The sequence below is a fragment of the Saimiri boliviensis genome, chromosome 2 (genome assembly GCF_048565385.1).
Source record: "Saimiri boliviensis isolate mSaiBol1 chromosome 2, mSaiBol1.pri, whole genome shotgun sequence".
Classification (NCBI taxonomy): domain Eukaryota; kingdom Metazoa; phylum Chordata; class Mammalia; order Primates; family Cebidae; genus Saimiri; species Saimiri boliviensis.
Genome location: NC_133450.1, coordinates 22,570,705 through 22,597,170, shown reverse-complemented (window position 1 = coordinate 22,597,170; position 26,466 = coordinate 22,570,705). Strand labels below are relative to the sequence as shown.

Genomic DNA, 26,466 nt, shown 5'->3' with positions numbered 1-26,466 from the left:
TGAAATAATATTTTAAATATTAATAGAAAAATTAAAAACATATGCATTTAGACGAATGTCTTCAAAATGTTTATCTTAAGAGACTGATGTTGCTTCTCCACTATTGATATTGGGTTAACTATCACCTGAAATCCCTTTTTCTGAATGTATGTGAAATATTCTTTTAAAATTTTTAATGGCAATGAGCTTTGTTACTCAAAGTAAATATGATTCTGAGAAACAAATTAAATGTACTAGGAGCTAGGTCAGGAGAATGAGCATTCAAACTGAGAAATGTTATCTTACTTGTTTCCAACAAGTTATATGGGAAAGTTTTCTTGTGGGGTATATATGTGGGACCTGAAAAACCTTTATGCACATTTATGACACTGAAGAACTAAAGCCCAGCTCTTCAGAAACAGGCCAGCACCACTGCTCACCAGTCACTGATTTCTCTTCTCTCTGTTGGTTGTAGGAAGCTATACAACAATGGCTTCACTTCAATCCAAGGACACGCTTTCAATGGGACAAAGCTGGATGCTGTGTAAGTCAAGGGTAGCCGTAAAAACTGTCACTTCCTCTCACCCTAAGAAGAACCATCCTATGGGGCAGAATTCCGCTGAGAGATAGGTTCTATCAGAGCATCTTCCACCCAGAGTTTGTGTGACCAACATGGAAATGCGGTCAAGGAGCTTGGCAGGGGCCCACTTTAGTGGACACTTAACACTGGCTCCAATCATTAAGTCCCAAAGCTTTTATCCCTGATGTGTGTGTGTCTGTGTGTGTGTGTGTGTGTGTGTAAATGTTCATCTATTATGTACATGAAGTAAAAGGTATCTTTAATGAAGTCCAAAGCTGTTCAGAAAATAAGGTGTTTCCTCTTTCAGTCCTTTCTGAACATGTTTTTGGGAAAGATGTCGGTTTATATTTGATTCACTCAGAAATAGCTGAAAAATCATATCCAACTTTTGCCTTTTCAAAAAATAAATAGTGCTGGGAGCAGCTGAAACAGCAAACAATGGACTTTGTGTTTGATGTGTTTGATAACACTTTTTGAGTATTTCTTTACAAATGATATATTTTTTCTGTTTGTTGTTTTTTCAAATTTACCTGCTCATTTTTGGCAGTGTCTTGTTATGTATTCATTTTTGTAAATTGATTATTTTTTCACTTTAAATATAAAATTACTATGTGAAATGTTAAAAGTACATAGTACTTTACATAGCAATTTTTCATACATAGTAATTTCATATATAGTAATTTTATATTCCAGAAATGATCCCTGCAAAATCTGAAGGCCTTATTATGACTCAAAATCTGTTGTGTACAGGGCTTCTCAAACTTTCCTGGGCATGCAGACCATCTGAGGGGTGTTATTAAAATACATACTCTGAATCCGTCATTCTGGATTTGGCCTCAGGATTCTGTATTTCTAACAAATTTCCAGCTGACGCCGACACTGCTGTTTATAGGACACACTTTAAGAAGCAAGGGTGTAGTGCTCCCCTCCCTGTGTCCATGTGTTCTCATTGTTCAACACCCGCCTATGAGTGAGAATATACGGTGTTTGATTTTCTGCTCTTGTGTCAGTTTGCTGAGAATGATGGTTTCCAGGTTCATCCATGTCCCTACAAAGGACGTGAACTCATTGTTTTTGATGGCTGCGTAATATTCCATGGTGTATATGTACCACATTTTCCCTATCCAGACACTGGGGTCCGTTGGGGGGAAATGGGGGAGGGGCGGGGGGTGGGGAGGTGGGAAGAGATAGCGTGGGGAGAAATGTCAGATACAGGTGAGGGGACGGAAGGCAGCAAACCACACTGCCATGTGTGTACCTATGCAACAATCTTGCATGTTCTTCACATGTACCCCAAAACCTAAAATGCCATAAAAAAAGAAAAAAAAAAAGAAGCAAGGATGAGGTCAATAAGCTGTGGAACCCTATGCAGTGGCTCTGGATGGAGAAGAACACGCATGTAGATTAAGTGATTTGGGTTGACATTCTGGTTTAGGGGTTAGGGAATAGGTTCTGGAACAATTCCATTTTGAAATGGTAAATGGTAAACACGTGTTTGAAGTCATTATGCTGAGGCAAGGCTCCCTGAGTTCTGTTTGAAGTAAAGCCTCACCCTTTGCCGACTTTTGTGCTTCCTACCAGCCTTTATGAAATGAAGAGTGATGGTACCATTCTCTCAATTGTCTGGTTGTGGAGTTATAATGGTTCATTTCCATTATTTTTTAAAATCGATAATTATAGGCGAAGTCCAAAAAGACTCAATAAAGTGATACTTACCTCTCTAGTTTATTTACAGAATTGGAAGGACCCTCATTCCATCTTAACTTTATGATACTAACCTCTTACAATCTTTCTTCTACTTTTCCACATACTTATTAGACACTTACAATGTACCAGGGCCTGTGCTATTTGCTGGGAAAACAAAGAAACAAAGATGAATAGGAGCCATGTGCTCCCTGCCCACACTGAGCATACATTCTGTAGGGGTCAGCTCAAGGGCAGCAATATCAAAGGTCAAAGTACATTAGGGAGAAGTGTACCCAACCCAAAATATGCATCTCAGGGAGAAAATATGAAGCCTAAATATTGAATAACGTTGCCTTCCTTCTCTGGAGATATAAGCCAGATTTTCTCTAGATTTAGCTCATTTTTTTAAATCATTATTAAAATTAATGTTTTAAAAGTTAATTGCCCTATATTCCAGGTTTCAAGTTCTTTTTCTAATCCAGCATTCTGGAAAGGTGGCGTTTGATTTTAATATTGTATGAATTTCACCAAATATTTTCTTCTTTGATTCAACTATTCTTAGAAAGCTAGGGGTAATGATCTTCCAAATTCAAATTTTCTATGAATGGAGTACAGAGACTTCTTAAAAGAATGAAGATAGTTTGTAGGTGCTTAAGGTATAAAGATTTCAGATGACTGTTACACAGTTCTAGACATAGAGTGCATCAAAATGTTAGCACAAAGACTCACATTAGCAAGGGCAGGGATATGAGACAGTAAGGAAATATTCAACCAAGGAAACCAGAGCTGTCAATATGGGTCCTGAATTCAGTGTGGCCAGCTGACTCTTGCCTGAACTAAAACTGCCTTTCCAGAATGGTGGATTAGAAAAAGAATCCGAAACCTGTGATACAGGGTAATTTATTTCCAAAACATTCATTTTTCCACAAGGAAAAGATTTTGAAGCCCAAAATAAGAATCTATGCTTCAAATTATCTGCCTACTTTTCCTACCATATTTAGCCATTGGAAGATATGACCCTCAAACACGATGAGTTATCACTTTTTAAAGACAGAGTATAAAATTCAGATCTTAAGGTCTTCAGAGGCAATAGTTCTCAACATTGGGGAGTTTTGAAAGCACTAATGCCTAGGTTTTGCCCTCAGACATTCTGGATGTAGCCAAGATCGTGGGGATTTAAAACTCTCTCCAAGTGAGTCCAATACAGAGAAAAGTCGAGAGCTATTGCTGCAAAATACATGCTCTATCGTCTTGTCCAGTTGTCATATTTTACATATGAAGGGACTGAAGCCCAACAGGAGCACGTGGCTTTTTTTTTTTTTTCATGGCTATTTAAATTTGATAGAGCTGCCTAGTGGCCAAGTCAAAACTGAGACCTGGGTCCTCTGATTCAGGACTCTTTTTCCTGCCCTCTGCTGGGATTCATCATGGCTGACTTACCAGCCACCACCACGGTGTGGACACCCAGCTCTGGCAAGTGCCGCTGGTTTCTTAGCCCTGAAGATTGCTTCGATTTCTTCGCTCAATCTATTTTAAAGGCTCTAAATACAGAAGTTAAAATATCTTGCTCTGAAAAGAATGGGATCAAGTGATAGAAAGGAGGCGACTCAAGGCATAATCAGAAGTTTCAAAGGACAATCACATCAAGCAACAGCACCATTAGTCCATGAGAACCTGACTTTACCAGTGCAGCAAGGCTGCTCATGAGCTTCCAGATGAAGTCTGAGTCGGGGATAACTTGACAAAAAGGCTGGGGCGATAAAACATTATTCAAGTCAAAGAATTGGTGTTGAACTTAGTTTATGTATGTTGACTATTTTGCTGCAAAACGTCTCACTCCCCGCTCATGATTGGCCTCCTGGTCATGTTTAGAAAACTCTGCAAAGACTTCAAGAGATTTTCAAAGAGGTCTTCTGTCATCAGGAAGTGTTAAGTGTGCTAAGCGGATCTCAGTGTAAGTCTAGCAGCTTATTATCTTAGGACCAGCCATAAAATTAGCCACGGAATATCAAAGGAGTTTGGAGACATTTTCTATTGAAAGGATGGAAAAACTAACAAGTGAACAATAATTTCTCTTTGAGCTTCTCCTGAGCCTTTAGGGTAAGAGAAAGGATGGGGGAAGGGGAGCTTTGTTTTTAAGCTGTATTTCTTCAACTTTCTTTCCTTAGTGAATTAATGGATATTACTTTTTAAAAGAAATTTATGATCTTATAAAGTTAAACAAGGTATATAGGTGGACTTTTCAGATCTTCTAATAAAATCATCTGAATTATTCATAGCCAAGAGGGAGCCTTAGTTTGCAGAGCTTCCCAAACAGTTCTCAGTTAGAGAAGCCTCTCTCTGGTCTGGTGTTACAGACTTTGCGGGGGCATACTGCCTCTGAGAGATAGGAAAAAAACCAAGGTGTTTTCTTACCATCATGCACTCAGTACAACACTTTTGACACCAAACGTTTGAAGGTTTTTTTCCCCCTCCACACAGCAAGTAATCAGCTCTCCAATACACACCAGCTGGGTGTCCTACAATTTAACTCAGTTCTGATACTATCTACCTGGAGGCAGCTATCAGATCCACAGGTTAAGGGCTCCATCCCACAAGACTGCCTGCTGCTTCAGATGCCAGTCACCGGCCCCAGGTTGTATCCTATGCTTCTGACTGACAAATTATAAAACAGGTTCAGGGCACAAAGAAGGAACTAGCCTTGAACAGAACATCAGCCCATCGTGGGACATGATCACACACACTGCCACACTCACTCTGAACGGCACCATCTAGACACACCAAGGAACCTGACATGCACATCTTTGAGATGTGGGAGGAAATTGGAATACCTAGAGAAAACCCACACAGACATGGGGAGGGCGTGCACACTTCACACAAACGGTAGCCCCAGCCTGGAATGGATTTTTCTTATTAAAACTAAACAATTTGGGCAGGACATGATGGCTCACGCCAGTAATCCCAGCATTTTGGGAGACCAAAGCAGGTGGATTACGAGGTCAGGCGTTCAAGATCAGCCTGACCAACATAGTGAAACCCCATCTCTACTAAAAACACAAAAAATTAGCCAGGCATGGTGGCAGGCACCTGTAGTCTCAGCTATTTGGGAGGCTGAGGCAGGAGAATCACTTGAATCTGGGAGGCGGAGATTGCAGTGAGCCAAGATCGCGCCATTGCACTCCAGCCCAGGCTGGAGACTCCATCTCAGCAAACAAACAAACAAAAACTAAACAATATAGAATGAAACAATATTATCAGAGGACCTGCTGTATATAGAGGGAGACTCTCTACTTTCACATTGGCTTTCTCCTCACACCATATCATGGATTCTGTGGGAGGCACAGCTGATGGCAGAATTATTCTGTCAGTGGCAATGGATTTCAATTCGTTGGTGCCATGACTTACCATCTAACTATCCCTTGAAACATAGGAAAGAAATCAGGGTACTATTTCACAATACTTCCTTGACATTTTTATATTAAGTATTAAAGTTATTTGGAAGAGTTTAGCAAACGTGGAAACTATTTCTTGGTTAAGAATCTTTTGTTTCTTGGTTTCTACAAGTCTAGATCAGGGGTCAGCAAACTTTTTCTGAGAAGAGCCCAGATAGCAAATATTTGGGGCTTTATGGGACATATGGTCTTAGTTGTGCTACTTAAGTCTGCCTTTGTAGTGTGAAAGCAGCCAGAGACAATATCTAAACAAATGAGCATGGTTATGTTCCAATAAAACTTTATTTACAAAAACAGGGGCAAGGCAGGATTTGACTGGAGGGTCATAGTTTGTAGACCTCTGGATAAAAGAATTCAGTGAGGATGACCATTGTGTGGCAAAATATGTAGTCTGTTTCTCTGAATTTCTGGTAAAGATTAAAGGGCAAGCATGGGATAAAGATTAAAAAGTATCTGGATTAAAATATTTGGCCATAGAAAGGGCAGATCCAATCATAATAGAAAACAAAGATTTTCTTTTAATCGGTATTTTGAATCCAAGCTGGAAACTGCTCCTGTTATAAAACAATGCTCTATCATTGTACCCTAAGTTTCTGATTCCTAGTCAATAGAAATTTATTCTTTCCTAGATTTAAGCAATTCAGTAAAAGATATCATGGAAATCCAATGGAAAATCAAAATGATGGTTGTAATATGGGGTCCTGGGACTGGAGGAAGACAAGGATTGAGCTATAGTGAAGGAATGAAAGTTAACGTTCATAGTAATAATGAAAGAGTATTCACATTGTGTTTTTAACAGAGGGATGTTGCTTTTGGTCTTAATGCTAATTGTGATTTTAAACTAAGGCAAATACATCGATCTCCTATATTATCTTAATAGTGTTCAAGGATTGCACATGGTATGTCAGCAATTTGGTAATTTCTCCAGAAGTTTGTGTAAATATCGCTAGGTTCTAATTTAAACAATGTGTCATCCAAGACAGCAACCATCCCCTATCATTCCACCTCATGACAATTTACTGAAATTAGCAGATTGACCTCATTTACACCCATTTTTTAAAATGTAACTGAATAATACAATTACAGCCAAGTTGGACAAATTCCACACTGAGTGCAAGTGCTGAGGCCTCAGCAGCAGTCGAGTAGTTAGTTAGGATTTCATGAAAATGATGGCAGATGTGTAAAAGCACGTTGTCCTATGACTTCCTATGATGCCAAAAACATTGTCATCACTGAGAGGTGACATTAACAATAATAAAAGCATCCCTTGCTCAACAGGAGTTGAACTGTACTCAGACACAAGTTAAGTCACACATTCATTGTTTGGAATCTCTTTTCCATCCTCTTTCTACACAATCTGCATGGGGACATGCTGCTTCTCACAGAATGTCTGATTCTCTGTATCACATTCCCTATCGTCAAACTCTAGTAACTAGCTACTATCTGACAGTAAACATTTAGACAGGAACAAAAATACCATTTGGATGTGCTAAGAGCCTACCAATACACTAATTATTATAAACAGAGTCAACAAAATTAATGCACTAATTAGCATCATGCATTAGCTGATTCGAAGTAAAACACCACATCTTGGAGCACTGGGAAAAGACAATGATAGAGAAGACTATAGGATTAAGAAGGCTATTATTTATCATGGGGTATGTGTTTGAACAGCTTGTAGGATATACCCTAAGATTTACTTTTCCCTCTGCCTATTGAAAGCTTGAGTATTTTCTCACATGTTACTATTTACAAACAGGTGTCCTGATTTCTGCTACAAAAGTGTTTCCATAGAGCAATCCAGCTTCTCTTAAAACTAACAAGAAAGCTGGGCAGGGGTTCCTTTTAATTTTCTGAGTTATCAAAGCTGTGGGAGGAAAACAGGGTTTCCCACAGAAGTATCCCCATTAGAGACTCACAACATAAGCAGGGACCAGTTCAAGCTTCCCCTAAAGGGATTGTGGAGGCACAGGCTGAAATTCCATCTTGGAGCAGAAATGTATCTGAAACTCCACAGAGAGCAAAGTTCAGCAGCAATAGCAAATTTTCTTGCCACAGCATCACACTCCTCTCTCTGGCATAGATCACTTCTTTCTAAACCTGGTGTAAAGGGTGCCTCTTTCTGGGAGTCACCCAACAACCGAGCTTTCATTCATTCCTCCAGCGAGTCTTTACTGAATGGCTGCTATGTGCCAAGAGTGAGTCCAACAGATAAGGGCATACATACACATACATACTGTACACACAATACTGAGTTTGTCAACTGAGTATTTTCCACAGCTCATTCCTGTCCACCTTCATTTTCCTGACTACATTGGTCTTCCCTAACTGTGAACTATTCACAATATTAAATCAGGGCAAGGCTTCTTAACTCACTGTATGGAAAAGTGGACATCTCTTTTCTCAGAACATCATTTCTTCCAACAGGTTCTCAAAGAGGAATAAGCCCCCAAGCAGTGAAAAGTTGTTGAACTCCTTATTTTTAAAGGAAATATCTACCTTATTTTTAAAGGAAATATTAGTTCCTTTCTTAGAAGCCCTTCCCAGTGTAGATATTTAGAAACCCTGACTTTCAAGAAGTATTTCCTTTCATCTCTTACCATAAGCCTTTTGACTCTCTTTTAAGCTCCTTTATGTTCATCTTCTCTTTGCAAGGGATGTTTAAATTATCACTCCCCTCTAAAATAATCATTGTCCAGAGCAGGTTAACCAGATAGCCTACCAAGATTTGTGACTGATTTATCCAAGCTGGTTACAAATGTGGATTTTAGAAGAATCAAGGTAAGTCATGGTCAAGGAAGCAGTTTAACTAGACTGATAATCCCAGAAAATGTCATGTGATAGATGAGGTTGATGGAAGCACTTTCTTCCTGGATATCAAGGCTTCCGTATATGCATTTTCCCTCCTGACTCTCTTGACTTCAGATGGAAGGCAAGAGCAGCTTGCTGCTGTAGCAAGGTTAAAAAGCAAAATGAGCCAGCCCTCAAATCTGCTGAAAACAGAGTGATGGTTTCACTTTTAAGCATCTAATTATCTCTTAGAGGTAAAGTACCCAAAAGCCGCATTGGTTTTAGAAAACACAGCCTCCTGAAGGGTCAGTTCATCTCTGTTCAGCTTGGCCAGGGCTCCTCTGCATTCTCCTCCTCCCCTCCTGGACTCTGGCTGGCTTTTCCAGTCTGAAGTCTTCTGCAGAGTTTCTGGTAAACTGCAATGCTTATCAACCAAGCTCCTTATCCTCAGGAGTATATTAAATATCAGATGAAAACACTGCAGAATTGGACAAGCAATAATTTGGTTTTATAATAATTTCTAATGATTAGAGCAAGCCGAATTTCACTTGCAGCAGTTAGAGATTAAGAGAAAAAACTGAGATGAGCTCACCGGCTCTCACTTGATTTTCAACAGTCTGGGAACAGAATGTGATTTGTAAGCTGCATTGTCCAGAGAATACAGAAAGAGATGCAAGCCAGTGCGGCCTTTATGCTCAGCTTAGTTGTCCTTTTACAGAATCATGCCATTCAATATCTTCTCTGCAGTGGTTGGTTTTTTCAAAAGTGGATTTTGCCCACTCCAGGTGTCACTGACCAAAAGAACTCTGAAGATTTAGTGGGTTAAAGGAGAGTCCAACAACGATTAAGTGGGGACTGTGATTGACACCATTGGGAAGGCACAGATTGGTTGCTTCAGTATCTTAGCCAGGTCTCTGAATGTATTTGAGGCTTATTGACTCTCCCTGTGTCACGCTTAACAATGCCCTGAATACTGGGTGTTCAGCCACTACCAGAAGAGGCCAAGTTTAGACTCTACCCTTGAGGTGTGTGTAAACCAGATTCCTCAAAAATCACTACTTCAAGAAGAACAGTTAGTCAAATGCCACAACACCATAAACCGAGTCTTCTATTCTTTCACTCTTCATTATTTTTTCTTTAAAGCAATCATCTGTGTCACCCTGAGTTTAACACTGCCCACTTTACTGTCTTGATGAAAAAGTATATTGATTTATTTTCTCACTCATTCACACAATCATCCAAGAAATAGTTACAGATACTGAACTTGGTACTGGGTAGACACAGAACTTTCATGCTGGTTGGGGAGATAGACAATAAGGAAGTAAATAAACAAGGTAGTAATTATAGATTGTGATAATGCTGTGAAAGAAATAGTGTATGGGGGGGAAATGGTAATGGCTACTTTAGATTAGGTAGTTCTCAATCTCTGTTTAAGAAGAAAATTGGGCTGGTGCAGTGGCTCATGTCTGTAATCCTAGTCCTTTGAGAGGCCGAGTTGGGCAGATCAGCTGAGGTCAGGAGTTCCAGACCAGCCTAGCCAACATGGTGAAACCCTATCTTTACTAAAAATACAAAAATTAGCTGGGCCTAGTGGCGAGCATCTGTAGTCCCAGTTACTAAGGAGGCTGAGGCAGGACAATCACTTGAACCCGGGAGCTTGCAGTGAGCAGAGGTCATCCCACTGCACTCCAGACTGGGTGACAGAGTGAGACTCCATCTTAAAAAAAAGAAGAAAATTGAAAGACCCAAAAATATAGGCCAATTTATGACATGTCATTGTGTGGAGTCCCAGCACTTACTCATCATTTAGTGATTCCCTCATCTTGCCCAGAGGGAGAGAATTCTTCAGCACTGGTGATTGGCAGAACCAATCTTCGTCCTTCCACTGCTCTGATGAAGACTCATGCCTGGATCCAGTTAACCAGGAGGGAAGTTTCTCTGTGAGGGCTCTGGAGAAGAAATCTTTCTTACCAAAGGTTTAATATTATTGTTAACCATTGCCCTTAAAAATGTTCCAACATGAAGAGCAAATGCCATAAGCAGAATAATGGAAGCGTTTGCCATATCTAAGCAGACCTTCTAAGGGTCTCTGCTGTATTCTTTTTGCATTGACAGGTGGCCGCTTGCTAGTGTTTAAGTTGATGAGGTTATGTTGTGAGTTATTCTAAACGTGTAAATTGGGAGCATTTGTAACAAGGATATATACATGTTATGCTTCTTTTTAGATAATTTTGTGTTGTAATAAAGTTATGGGGAAAAGGCCAGTTTCAAAATCCTCGGAAGCTTTTATCCATTTGGAGGGAATTTTACTTTAAAATCACTTTGTAACTTAGATTGGTCCAAAAATATTTTACCCTCTAATGTCCAGTGTGTTTTTAAAATGGAAAGACCGATGTGTCCACCAAACCTCTTCCATGGAAGATATACTCTGTAATCTCATCTGCCTAAACACTCCTAACACACACAATAGAGTTGTCAAATAAAATACAGGCCACCCAATAAAATTTGAATTTCAGATCAACAACAGATAACTTATAAATATTTTTTAATTTCATGAGGAATGTTTTTACTAAAAAATTATTCATTGTTTATCTGAAACTCAAATTTAACTGGCATCTTGCATTTTTATTTGCTAAATCTGACAACCTTACCCAAAGAAAAGATCTGAATCTCTGACAGTTCCAAGCATCACTCACACCCTCACTATCTCCATTACATTCCTGATTTAAGCCTAGTCTTCAAAATTAAATAGGAATATTAATTAATACTAAGAAACAAAATTTGGTATAAAAGAGGACAGGCATTACAGAGATTAAAAAGTACAATTGCCACTGGCCTGGAAAATAGGGAATTAAAGTAACTTTTAAGAAATTTAGGGGCCAGGCGCGGTGGCTCAAGCCTGTAATCCCAGCACTTTGGGAGGTCGAGGCGGGTGGATCACGAGGTCAAGAGATCGAGACCATCCTGGTCAACATGGTGAAACCCCGTCTCTACTAAAAATACAAAAAATTAACTGGGCATGGTGGTGCGTGCCTGTAATCCCAGCTACTCAGGGGGCTGAGGCAGGAGAATTGCCTGAACCCAGGAGGCGGAGGTTGTGGTGAGCCAAGATGGCACCATTGCACTCCAGCCTGGGTAACAAGAGTGAAACTCCGTCTCAAAAAAAAAAAAAAAAGAAATTTAGGTATGCAAACTAGATCATAAACATCCTTATTTTCAAAAACTTCTGCGGTAATTAATGTCCATAAACTTTTTACAGTTGAAACCTAGAATATCCTAATGCGTAAGCCAGAAGAAGACAAGGTATCCTCTAAATTCTTGAAATCAGTCAATACTATGGTCACATTTATTCTGGTATTTGTACTAATTTGGTGTGATTTCTTAAAATCACTTAATTCATTCTCTCTCTCTCTCTCTCTCTCTTCCTCTCTGTCTGTCTCTAGTTACCTAAACAAGAATAAATACCTGACAGTTATTGACAAAGATGCATTTGGAGGAGTATACAGTGGACCAACCTTGCTGTGAGTAAGACATACAAAAGAATATTTTAGTCTTTTTGTTTGTTTGTTTTACTTTTTTGGAACAGATGGAGATATTAAGGGGAGAAGCTTATGTTCATGGGTAGAGAATGTTGTTGCCTCAGGTAAAGGCTTCTGCAAGTTTCCTTTTCCTGGCTGTATAAGCTATGTCTTAGAAGAAAGTCCTTGTCCTTTGAGACTCAGAAGGCCCCAAGCTCCAATATGCCATCCTGATCCCTGATCAGGCAGCCACATTGGTGTATGTGCTCATAGAGGCTCTGTTCATGAAGCAGCTGCTGTTTGAAACATTTTGAAATGCAAGGTCCGCAAATAGATGGAAGGCACACTAGTCTTTGCAGAGAAAATGTACCTGAATGCACATTGCACAATGCCTGGCACAAAGAAGGAAGAATATAAAAGATAGTTCAACTCATTTCTGGAAGAACTTACAATCATGGGGAAAGATGGGATAACGACATTTTTAAACAGCATGAAAACATACATATTTGTGCATTTTCTTTGATTTACATCTCCACATCAAATCAGTGATCAGGTTCTATTGATTCTGCTCCCCTCGAGTGTCTGTATCACCATGAACTTTCCATTCCCTTGGTTTTGCCTCAGTTTGGAATCTCATCATTGAGCATATACTCTAGCCCTTGCCAAAGTGGAACACAGCACCCCAGAGATGCACAAGATAATCTGTTAGGGGTGAGAAGAAATATTAGAGGTTCTATTTATACTTATATTTTTTAATAAGAACAAATTAAGTTAGGCCAGGCGCGGTGGCTCAAGCCTGTAATCCCAGCACTTTGGGAGACCGAGGCAGGTGGATCACAAGGTCAAGAGATCGAGACCATTCTGGTCAACATGGTGAAACCCCGTCTCTACTAAAAATACAAAAATGAGCTGGGCATGATGGCACACACCTGTAGTCCCAGCTACTCAGGAGGCTGAGGCAGGAGAATTGCCTGAACCCAGGAGGCGGAGGTTGCAGTGAGCCGAGATCGCGCCATTGCACTCCAGCCTGGGTAACAAGAGCGAAACTCTGTCTCAAAAAAATAAAAATTAAAAAAAAATAACAATTAAGTTGTATTAATCTTTTACTTATAGATGGCCACTATCCCTCCGGGGCCAGGTAGGGGGTGGATGCCTCCTAGAAAAGAGGGAGTGATCCACAGTCCTAAGCACTGGATACCTTCACTCTTTTACCTTTGACAATTTTATTTCACTTCCAGTGTTTATGGTCCTATTCTCTTAACACATAGGCTCAGAGTGATCTTGAAAATCTGCTGTGCCACGTGGGGTTCACTGTTAATTCATGGCAAAGTACTTAAAAGCATTATACATTTTTCTTTTTATAAGGAGACAAGTGGGGGGGGGGGGAGTATTAACCTTTTCTGTGTGATAAAGTCCCTGCCAGTAATTTTTAACCTGGAAGATATTTTTCAATAACACTTTTATATCTGCTTCTTCAAGATTAAGGTACTATTTCGCCAAGTAATAAGAAAAGTCGTTGCTTTTTGAAAGAAATGTATGCTTTAGAGAAAGGCTTTAGAAACAGGTATTTGGAAACATTCACATATTATGTGGATTTCCTGATAAAAATGATGAATGCCATAAAAATTCTGTTTGGTTTAAATCAGAAATAGAATTTTAACCTGTTTTTAAATCTTTCAAATTAAGTTTGTTGTGATTATTGTATCCATTTCCTAAATTCAAATGCTGAAGCCTTACCCTCTAGCACTTTAGTACGGGACTATATTTAAAGGTAGGGTCCATAAAGAGGTAATTAAATTAAAATGACTTTAGGTGAGCCCTAATCCAATCTGACAGGTGGCCTCATAAGACAGGGAGATTAGGATATACAGACAGACACCAGGAATGGGTGCTCACAGAGGAAAGGCCACGTGAAAACACAGCAAGAAGGTGGGCACCTGTAAGCTAGGGAGAGAGGCCTCACGAGAAACCAAACTTGCTGACACTTTGATTTTGGACTTGAAGCCTCCATAACTGTAAGAAAATACATTTCTGTTGTTTAAATCAGCCAATCGGTGGCATTTTGTTACCATGGCTCTAGGAAAATAATACAGAGTTGCAAAAGGTTTAAAATCCATGTGTATAAAATGTGCTAATGAAACACCTTCAGATCACTTTGCAAAAACAACTGATTGACATCAGAAAATATAAAATTTCATTAAAAACATGTATTTAATTACTGAATTAGACTGAAAAATGAGAATCTTAGTTTAATAAACTCAGTCAAGCCTACTCTATTCTTGGCGAAATACCCGTCTTTGGAAATTTTTTCAACTAGAACAGCCATTTAAACCAAAATCAAAATACACTAAACCAGAAGCAGACTTTGCACAGCCATAGCCAAAAGGGTTAAAAATAATTTTCGAAAGTAATTAAGCATATTTGATAACATTGCTTTTGCTTTAATGAAACTTTAAAAAAGTACATTGCTTATCCTCATTGCATTATTTTAAAATGTATGTTTAGTGTGTTATAGTATATATAATACAGTATTACAGGAATACACGTATAGGGTTCATGACTATTCATATGTTAGTGATACACACTCAAATATTTTTCACTTACTGATTTTTGAGACTGAACGAATTTGAAGACCAAAAGTATAGAGCAGAACCACTCAAAGTGAGTTCATTACAAGGTAAGTGGCTGTCCAGGATGTCCAGGATATACAGGATGTCCAGGATGCACAGCTTCTTTTTTGGAGAAAGTCTTGTCACGAAAATGAAGTCAACCAAACTTAACAGTGTACTTATTTGAAGTAGTTGGCTTACATCTAGCATACGCTTCTTATACTTGGATGGTAAGAAGCTATTGGCCAGTGGGGACCCTACTTTGAGTAGCAGTAGTCTAGATGATTAGAGTCTCCAAATTTAGTCTTGGTTCCTCTCAAATCCACTCTCCCCAAACCTCTTTGGGTTTATATGCCAATAGGATCTTAAACCCCATACTAGCCTCCCATTCCCCTCAGGATAGAGGTCTTGGTGTGACATTCAAGACCCTCCTACAAACTTCAGCTTTGTCTTTTATACCAGTTTACACCTCTAACCAGCGGTCCATCCATATTGAACCTCTTAGCTCCCTTAATTCTCCAACCTACGTATACTGTTATGCCAAACTCTTACACTTCCTACTGTCTGGAAAACCTTGCCATAATCTTACCTGTCTGATGAACACCTACTTGCATTTTAATATTCAAGTAAAGATCTCCTCTCTTTAGTCGTTCTTGGACCTCCTTTTTCTTGGGGAAAAATAACTACTTTTTTTGTACACCACTACACTATCTGTCTTTCTATCTATTTTTTTTTTTTTTTTTTTTTTTTTGAGACGGAGTTTCGCTCTTGTTACCCAGGCTGGAGTGCAATGGCGCGATCTCGGCTCACCACAACCTCCGCCTCCTGGGCTCAGGCAATTCTCCTGCCTCAGCCTCCTAAGTAGCTGGGATTACAGGCACGCGCCACCACGCCCAGCTAGTTTTTTGTATTTTTTAGTAGAGACGGGGTTTCACCATGTTGACCAGGATGGTCTTGATCTCTCAAACTCGTGATCCACCCGCCTCGGCCTCCCAAAGTGCTGGGATTACAGGCTTGAGCCACTGCGCCCAGCCTCTATCTATTTACCTACCTACCTATCTACATATGTATGTATGTATGTATGTATGTATGTATGTATGTATGTATATAAAATGCACCAGTAACATGTCTTTATCTCTCCAAGAGATTCTAGAGGGCAGAATTGTATTTCTACAAATCTAATTCATATTATAATGCCTGAAACACAGTATGAGCTTAATAAATATTTGTGAAATTCATATGGTACCCAACAAATATTTAAAGCATTCTTCTGTAAACACTATGGCATTTAAAGAGCAATCATATTTTAAAGATATTTTAGCATGTTGTCCTCAAGGGAATGTGTCCATTTCTACTTCTTTGGAAGTGGTCAATTAAACTACCTACTTCTACTGCCTAGAAGTTGTTTTTATATTTATGGCAAGATTTTCTACAAGACTCTCCCACCAAGTTAAGAGTATTTGTGCAACTGCTTGAAAATGCTTTCCCTGCCTTTTGGTGGCATTCCAGGTTGCGGAAAGTGACAAAGATGCAGAGTTATACCTGGAGTTGACTCCCAGCCCCATCCCTTACTAACTTTAAGATCCAAGTCTCAAGTTGCTCATATGTCAAAACTGAATAACATAAACTAATAAAATTTAAATAAGATAATAAAGGAAATAAACATGTCCTCAATAATGTTAGACATTATTATGATTATTTTCACTTCTTCCTGAACTTTGATATTTGTTATTCTGATCTGTTCTAATCTCTCTGATCACTCCTTCCCCATTTCTCTTCCTAGCCCACTGCACCGTTCCTCAAAATTGGGTTCTGTCCTGGGTCCTATATATCTTCTCCTTTGGTTAAATCATCTGCTCACATGTGAATTTGCTCATCATGCGATACGAATCTGCTTATCATGAGAATGTGAATTATTTCTAAGTTTTGGGTATCATATCTTAGCTTTTATTTGGCCATTCACCCAGCTGGAATTCCCTCCTTGTTCCCTGTCATTCCTATCCATTCCCAACAATCTGCTTAAACTCTCCTTAGCCAACCTTTGAAAATGTACAATAAGCATTTACTGAGGACTTGCAACACTTGGGACTCTTTATTGGGAGCTGTCAATAGGGAAGGGTCACTATGTTCAAGGACAGTGAGTGAAAGTTCTCATCAAGAAGGTGGCAATCCAAAAATTACCTGAAAGAAATAAAGGGACAGGCCTGGGGACAATCTGAAGAAAGAGCATTTTAGACAAGTGCAAAGACCCCCCAGCTGAGAATATACCCAGAACGTTTGAGGAAGAGCAGGGAGACCAGTGCCGCTCAGAGTAAAAACACAAGGAAAAAAGTAGAAGCTGTGATCAAAAAGATGACAGGGTTAAAGATCAACTTGCAGATGGCCTCAGAGGCCATCAGAAAGTCTTGATTTGCTCTTTAGATGGAGGAAAAGCCATCGGAGCATTTTGAGCACAGATGTGTCACAGTCTGACTCATATTTTCACGGGAACATGCTGGCTGTTGTGTTGAAAATAAACTGTAGGGGACCAAGTATGGAAGCAAGAAGACCACTTAGAGTATGCCAAAATAATATAGGCATGAGATGAAGGCAGCTTGCAATAACGCAGTAGCAGTGGAGATGATGAGAAATAATCTGATTCTGGCTATATTTTTTAAGGTAAAGCCAACAGGACATGCTGATGGATCCGATATAGGGCATAAGAGAAAGGAAGGAATCAAGGAGAACTGTAACAATTTTTGACTGAGCAGTTAGGAGAATGAGATCACCATTTCCTGAGACAGGGAAAGGTAGTTTGAGGTCCTGTGATATGTGCAAGCAGGCAGTGATATAAGTGGGTATAAAAGTCACAATAGAGGTCAGGGCTAGAGACATATTTGAGACTCTTTGGAATGTAGGTTCTGATAAGGGGATATAGGTACAGAGGAAATCTCAAAAAATGAATAGAACTAAGACTTCTGAACTCTCCCCACCGAAGTGATTTTCCCTGATTCGTTTTTAAACATTAAAATGACAGTACGTACTTCTGAGACAATATAAATAAATTAAAGAGTGTGAATTTTCAATGACAAAGACTAGGAGAGGCAATCATGTGAGTAAGTGATGAGTGTCTTCAGAAACCAAGAGAGAGCTGCACGTTAAGTACCTGTGTGGCTGAAACCAATAAAATGCAAACTAATTCAAATCACAAAATCCAGGAAATGTTTTATCAGTTTGATCTTAAGTGTTCTGCAAATAAGAACACAGGTGACATTGAAGCTGGTCAGTCTCACTCTGCACAGTCAAGCACTACTTCTTACTCATCCCAGAAGAAAACTTGAATTTGCTTTCTGTTAAAATGTCATCACCAAGACTCAAGGATAATAAACACAGTTGGGGTTAGAAGACAGGTACTGTTTTGAAAACAGGATTATATGAAAATGTACATTCTAAAATGTAAGAACAACAATCCTCTTATCTACTCAACTCATACAATATTGGCCTCAGAATGTATACCCTCCAAGGAGGAGATGAGAGTACTGAAGAAGCTGACAGGCCCAAGGAAAAGAAAGAAGAAAAAAAAAAAACCTACAAAAAGAATCATTGATCATCTCCCAAAGTCACCATAGTAATGCCCACCAGCCAATAAGCTTCCATACACAGAGCTTCCCATAGGCCTCCCTCACACACGAGAACAGATAGCCAAGAACCAGCAGAGCTTTGAGGAAAGCCATTGACATAAGAAATGTTAATGTCGTGTAGTTTTCAGTGTACAGATCTTTCATCTTCTGGGTTTAAATTCATTTCTATTTTTTGTTTTGTTTTGATGCCATTATAAATGGGATTGTTTTCTTTATTTCTTTTTCTGATAGTTTATTGTTTGTTTATAGAAACACCACTGATTTTTGTAGGTTGACTTTGTATCCTGTGACTTAACTGAATTCGTTTCTTAGTTCTAAGAGTTTTTTTGGTGGAGGCTTTAGGGTTTTCTATATATAATGTCATCTGAACTCAGAGACAGTTTTTCTTCTTGCTTTAGGATTTTGATGCCTTTTATTTTTATTGCCTAATTGCTCTAACTAGGACTTCCAGTCCTATGTTGAATAGAAGTGGTGACATAAAAAACAAGGACTAGAATAAACAGAAAAAGGAACTTGGAAGGAACAGAGGCGATGCAAGAATCACAAGAAAACGTTCATAAAAGTTATAACAAATATCCTCCGAGAGACAGTGTTTAACATGCACAAAATACTTCCTTATACAGGAATATTCCGAAAACAATAAAAGAGCTTTTGAAAATTAAAAATATGAAAGCCAAAGCCAAAAAATTAAGCAGAAGTTGTTAAAGTGAAAAATAGCACTCAGTAAAGAGAGCAAAAAAAATATATGAAATAGAGGGAAAGAAATATGAAAATTAGAAATTTAAGCCAGGAGATCCAAAACCCAAGTAACAAAAGTTTTAGGAAGATAAAGCAAAAACTAAAAAAGAAAATAATGTAGCAGATTTCCCATTAATAAAGTGAGTTTTCAGAATAAAAAGACCCACAGAGAACCCATACGGCAAAAGAAAAAGTGGGAGAGCATGAAGGTACATCATAACACGTGAAATCAATGAGATGAAAAGAATAAACTAAAGACGTCTAGACAGATAAATCATGTGACCTGTGCAGGCTGGAGAATTGGAATGCCATCAACCTTCTCAATGGCAACATTGAAAGAAGAGCACAGAGAGAATACACCTTTGAATTCTGAAGGGAAAGTCTTTTTAAAACTATCAATCAAGCATGATTGATAAAGACATTTTCTGACATGCAAAGTCTCAAAACCTTGATTTCCTCTTCTACTTTTCTTGGAACATAAACCAGGAAAGAGAAAAATGAGAACTTTGTTAAAACAGTGATCAACACAGAAAAGAAACAAATAGAATTCCCAGGATGATCACAAAGGGAGGTCCTAGGAGTCTTGAGAACATGACAACTACATCAGAGCTGAAGAATGAACAGCTCCAAGAGGAAAGTCTTCTAGAAATAAAAGAGGATTGGCCAGGCACAGTGGCTCCTGCCTGTAATTCCAGCACTTTGGAGGGTGGAGGCAGGCGGAGGCAGACAGACCCCTCAAAGTCAGGAGTTTGAGACCAGCCTGGCCAACATGGTGAAACTCCATCTCCACTAAAAATACAAAAATTAGCCAGGCATGATGGCATGTGACTGTAGTCCCAGCTACTCAGTGGGCTGAAGTGAGAGAATTGCTCGAACTCAGGAGGCAAAGGCTGCAGTTAGCCAAGATCACATCACTGCACTCCAGCCTGGGTGACAGAGCAGGACTCCGTCTCAAAAAAAAAGGATTGATAGATTATTTGATGGAATTCATTGTGTGAAAAACTGGTTTTAGAGGTGTTTTACAAAACATTGGAGCATGTAGAAAACTTAGCAAGAGGTTTGTTCAAACCAAGACTTCGAAATAAAAAGAGAGAGACAGATTGACATCTTATAGGAAAAAGGAAAAAACAGTTGCATGACAAAGGAAATGAAAGTGCAGCATGCAAAGTTGCAATAACCGAAATACTGAATATGGGTTTAACCAAACATGTCAGAAAACTATTTCAGGAGAGTAGAGGAGTGTGTCAGGAGAGGAAATGTGCGGGGGTGAGGGATGATAAAAGAGGGGCAAATCCTCATCTTCTCTAGTAGAGAGTCAGTGGATACAATCTAAAACCAATAAATCAAGAAATACTTATGCTTATGGAAGGCAATATCAGAAGTTAAAAGGGGTTAGTTCTGGGACATCAGATACCAGACTACAGGGGAGGGCTGCCTCTTGTATTATCAAACTTCCAGTATAATTTGCTTTTTAAAAATAAGTGCATGCATTATTTTAATAATAATTAAAACTTAATTTTAAAACAAAGCCACAAAGCATAAGAAGAGAAGACAATGGAGAAATCAGCATGTAAGAGATCAATAGGAGGAAAGTCAGGAAGGAGCAAAGGAGAGCCCAGTCTCCTTTCTGAAATTCCAAGCCCAGTTTTTGTCTTAAAATGAATTTGTCAACTAATCATGCATGCACTTGTGACATCTCTTTAATTCTTGTCTTGATCTTTTGTCAAAATCTTCATTATTTTTTCCCACATATCTTCTTCCCATAATTAGATTTTAAGATCCCAGAGGAAATAAGCAGTGTCTTATACTTTTTATAACCCTCCCACCTCAAAAGAGAAGACAGTAAGTGCTCAATAAATATTTGATGAGTTGTAACTAAATATCAAATAGCCATGATTTCATTGCCATTTGTTGTAAAAGCCAAACTTGGAAAATCTTAAACTCCATCTAAAGAAAAGAGAATCAGATGCCATATATATTTCTGCCTCATAAAGGTTTTTGTGGGAGAATACAGATATCTACCAAAAAAAAATCGAACTTACCCACTTAAATGATCAGTGTTTTTCAAGGTCACTTCTCAAAAGATAATCTAATCTAAAACAGGTGCAATATCTAGAGTCAAAAAATCTATTATCCAATATTTGCTGTTTTTAAAAAAGACTTTTAAGTCTAGCCTGGAAGTATAATAATGTTCTATATTGATTGATTTTTAATCAAGATATGCAATCTCATTTTCCGTTTTTATATTTTCCAGTTTTGATTACCTTGTTTTCTCTTTATCTTGTTTTGAAAGAGAAGCTCTTGGTGTTTTTAATCTCAAAGGAAAGAACACACTGAAATGCAATGCCTTTTATGATAATCAGAGTTCTCTAAATTCTAAATTATATAACTGACTTTAATATAGCATTTAGCATATTGTTGAGTAAGTACCTCCTAAGAAGAGCAAATCTTTGTCATAACATCCTTGGGTTTGCATTACAGGTATTAACTTCAAAAATAAACTTTTCTTGCTTTTAGCTGATCAAATTAATTCAAGGGACATGGCAGTGTCATATTTCTTGGGATTTTTTTTCTTTTCTTTTTTTTAAACTCTTTATGACCCTCACAAGATAATACTATTAGGTGGCTGAAAATTTGTGGCAGGGTCCTTTCCAGCATGCCTGAAGAACACAGCTGAATACATGATTTTCTAGGATGATCCCAAACAAACTTATTTTTTAAATATAACTCACATACAATAACGTACAGTTTTTTTAAGTGTACAAGTTGATGTGTTTTGACAAAACTATATTTATTACTCTAGCCTGGTTAAGACTTAAAACATTTTCATCACCCAGAAAGTTCCCTCATGCCTCACCCTACCTCCCATAGGCATGCTATTTTTCTAATATAAAAATCTCATAGCAAAATTGACAGGTCATAGGATAGATTTCTGTTTCTATATATACATCTTTATGTATACTTTATAGGAAATATTACTACAGTGTTTTCCAAAATGGTTGTCTCATTTTCTATTCTTGCCAGCAAGGTATGAGCATTTTATACTGGCCAGTGCTTGTAATTGTCATTTTTTAATTCTAGTCATTCTAGTGGACCTCTCATTGCGGTTTTAATTCCTATTTTCCTGATTATTAAGGATGTTGAGCATCTTTTCATGCACTTGTCACCTATTTGTGTATTTTACCCAGGTTTGTTCAAATTTTTGGACCATTTTTATTGGATTTTTATCTTTTTATCATTCAATTGTGTTCCAGGATAAAACTGTTGACCTAAATAAAATCAGTTTTGGTCCTGACCACCGGCTCTCTGCCAACCCTAATGCGAATGGTCCATTTACTCCCTTATTCCACAGGCATTTTTCTATGCACCTACTGAGCTCCAGTAGTTATAAGGATAAGACAAAGCCTCTGCTTTAAAAAGGTTGCAATCAATTTAGGAGAAATGTGAATAAGTAACTGTAACATAAGTTTAATGTAAAAGGAGCCATAGGAGATATTTAGAGATTCAACATGCCATTTCTAGTTAGGGTGATCAGTGAAAGCTTTATTAAAGGAGATAGTATTTGAGATGGGCTTCAGGTGAGGGGCAGAATTGTAACAGACAGTGATAGAGTTATGAGAGAAAACAGAGGCAAGTGTACAGGAAAACATGGGACGTGTCGAGAGGGAAAGAAACAACATAATTTGAGCCAAAGGATAGTGTTGGAATGGTGTGTTGAAATCATATTATGGACAACCTAATCTGACTCAGCAGGTAAGGATGGCCCCTGTGGAAGTAGTAGTAATAGTTGCATAACCTATTAAAGTTTGTGGCCCTCAACTCACCTCAGGCCTGACTATATTATTCCTAGATACCTCTGTCACAGCCACTGAGCTGGGACTACTAATCTCCACCACCTGGTGATTTGACAGGGACTGGATCTCCCTCTGAGGGGAGGGAAATCGAGACCCAAATACCTCATCAGCCTGGAGCTCCTTGACTTTCTTTCTGTGCTTACCAAATGGAGCTCTTGGTGCAGCTCTCTTGGATAAGAAGGGAACCTCCTGCAGATGCAAACCCCAAGGAGGCTTGCATGCTAGGCTGCCCTGCTCACTGACTGTGAAATGAATTGCAAACACAAGACAAACTGACGTCTTGCACTACCTAGCTTGTGCACTGAGCCAGACCCATGCCGGAAGAGCGGATCTGTTGGGGAAGCAACAAAAGTAGGTCATCCCTCCTAAATCACACAACCACATCTCCAGAGGTACAGCAAAGGGACCACAAGGAAGATCATGAAAGAATTTGACGAGAGAAAGTAGGCAATGATCTTTCTAGACTAGTGTGCATGCTGACTTCTTGACAAGAACATGGAATGGTCTGCTTCAACCCTAGGAATTTTCAGAACAGAAGAGTCACATTGACAACGCAGGATACTTGGTTTTCCCCAAAATCCTAATTTACTGATCTGTAGCATCTCCTGCTACCATAGCCACTAATATGAGAAAAAAGAATTAATACTTTAAATCACAGCAATCTATTTTGGCAGGGTTATTTTCATAACTATTAAGAAATCACTTGCAGAGCAGCCCCCAGTTAGTGGGCTGCCTGCTGGTGGGAGAGGAATAAAGCAGTCAGTGCAAAGATCCTCAAAATCGTATGCACCTTTGTACTTCTTCAACCAACTGAAAGTGCAACTACTATCATCATCTCGGAAATAAAAGTTCTCCGAAACACCGGGAACCACTCTCTAGAGCAATGGCCTCAAATGGTCATACGTTTTACATCAGGGGATTCAGTCTGAGTAAATGTTTCCTATCTATGCCTGGCCAAACAGTAAACTAGAGTAGCTTTTCTTCTCTAAAAATAATTCACAAATTCATAAACTATTTCTTTAGTATGGTTTTGCTAAAGTTACGTAAGTAAGGGCTTTTTACCTTGTTAAAAACTTGTAGAACATAAAAGAATTTTTGCTGAGAATGAACCCTAGGAAAACAATGCTGCCAGAATGCTCTAAACCTTGTAAATTCTGAACCATTTTGTTAATTATCCCTCTTTAGCCAAGAGCTCTTAACAATAAAGAATCTAAAGTTTGTTCTTTGTTGAGCAAGTAGGACCATAATTACTTCTCTACTGCTCCTTCTTTGCAATTTTATGTATAAATACCTCTACCTTTTAGTAAGTGCCTGCTAGGCTCTGTGCTATTTTTACATAAACTTGATTTCAACCTTTCAAACCCCAACAGATTCTGACTTCTCCACACCACTCTTCTCAATTTTTGATGATTTTGCCCATAACAAGTCTCAATTATCTGTATGATGAAAGAAGAGAAATAAGATTGTATAGGACCAAATAGCAAAGGCAAAAGCCATGTGTACTATGTTCTGTAGCAGGTTTTACTTGTGATTTTACAATTAATTAGAGGACGCTGGCAACAGGCTAAATAATGAGAGGTGTCAATCAACCTTGGATTAAATTTTTGAATAAATAACCTACAAACAGAAACACCAAAAGCAGTTTTTAACATATAGAATTAGCACACAATTCTTCCCAAGTAAATATGGATGAGTACTAAATGTTTTCACTCTTCCGGGAGTTTACTCCTGGAACAGGTGGGAGGAAATAATGAAGCATTGTCATCTGACACACTATCTCTGCCAGGACATGGAAATCCATTTTGTTAATTACATTTTGTCTCTGAGTCTAAAAGAAATAAACACTTAAAAAAAAAAAGGGAACCTTTTATCCTTCACAGGTAGCATTGAGCCCAACCCTTTTGCCACTATGGTGATGATCATTTTGAGTGTGTGTAGGGGTTGTGAGGTTGAGAAGGGAGGGAATTCAACACTGAGAAGGAGGCTATGCTTGTGTTTCAGCATCTGACTATTGGCAGTTGATATGGTTTGGCTGTGCCCCACCCAAATCTCCTCTGGAATTGTAGCTCCCACAATTCCCACATGTTGTGGGAGGGACCCAGTGGGAACTAATTGAATCATGGGGGCAGTTCCCCTGTGCTGTTCTCGTGGTAATGAATTAAGTCTCACAAGATCCGATGATTTTATAGAGGGTTCCTTCTTTGACTTGACTCTCATTCCCTCTCTTGCCTGCCGCCATGTAAGACATGGCTTTTGTCTTCCACCGTGACTGGGAGGCCTCCACAGGCATGTGGAACTGTGAGTTTGTCAAACCTCTTTTTCTTTATAAACTACTCAGTCTCTGGTATGTCTTTATCAGCAGTGTGAAAACGGACTAAAAATTGCCCTGGTTTCCTCTTGTCACTGTGTGGTAAAATGCTGACTCACCAAATTACAGGATATGGCAATTTTCCACTGCACAATCCATTATGTTGCAATAGGAAACTCCAAAAGATTTCATCGATCATGGAAAAAATAGGCTTAAAAGAAATAACAGTAATATCTGAGTTACAAAGCAATTTTTTGTACACATAGACTTTGAGAAAAGATTCATAATTTCTGATCAATCATCTGAAATAATCAGACACAATTTTTCTTAATAATAAGTCAGCTTTGAGCATTAGCTTTGTGCTAGGTTCTTTACAGAGAGTCTATCACTTTGGGCCTAACTATTCAATAGAAAGTATTATTATACCTATTCAACAAATAAGGAAACTGGTGCAGAGATATCAGGTAAGTTCCCAGAGGTCACTTGGCCATAAGGGAAATACTAGCATAGAAATTCAATATTAACTAACTCCAAAACACAATCTCTTCCCAGTACATCAGGCCAACAACCCCTTTTATGTAGGCTTATTTTTGTACCTGTTGTAATTCTGCAACTTGACTTGATCATTTTCTTAAGTTTCTGCTTTAAAGCCTCCAGTGGTTTCTCATCTTCATTTTTAAAAAGACAAACTCCTCACAAGCAGCCTCCAAAGGCCTATGTTGCCACGTGTCTCCCACCCATGCCACGTAGTCTCTCATCCTACCTCCTATTTCTTTCCTCCTCTCGGTTCTACCCCAGCCACTCTGAATAGGACGCATGGCATGCTCCCACCTCATGAGTTGACCACTAGTAGTTTCCTCTGCCAGAGAGCTCTCTCTCAGATAGCCACAGTGGACTCCTTCACCTGATTCAAGTCTTTACTTAATTGTAAGCTTCTCATTGAGGTCTTCCCTGAATGCCCCATTTAAGTTTGCAAGCTGCCCACCACTCTTCATCCCACTTTCCTGTTCTATTTTTCCCCATGATGCTTATTACCATCTGACATTCTAGACATTTGCCTACAGTAGTACCCCTTTTGCCCCTGGGGGATATGGTCCAAGACCCCCAGAGGATAACTGAAACAGAGGACAGTCCCAAACCATATATAAACTTTTTATCCCTCCAAAACTGCTGTTGTAACTTTGGTTATTTCAATATCCACACGGATTGTCTTTCCTATACCTTGACCTCTGAGCTCCACTCCTCCAATCAGCCTGCCCTCCACTGCACCTCCAGACTTCACTAGGCCTGTCATGACCAATGACTACAAAGCCTCCATAACCTTAATCTTAA

The 26,466-nt window shown here is 38.9% G+C and overlaps 1 protein-coding gene across 1 annotated transcript in view; it reads left to right on the top strand.

Annotated features, from left to right (window-relative positions):
* The window catches only part of TSHR (thyroid stimulating hormone receptor), a 163,674-nt gene that overhangs the window by 124,842 nt on the left and 12,366 nt on the right, over positions 1–26,466 (top strand). Inside the window, exons 7-8 of the mRNA XM_003924614.4 lie at positions 455–523; positions 11,931–12,008. Of these exons, the coding sequence (XP_003924663.1) occupies positions 455–523; positions 11,931–12,008 (147 nt within the window). The remainder of the gene's footprint in view (positions 1–454; positions 524–11,930; positions 12,009–26,466) is intronic.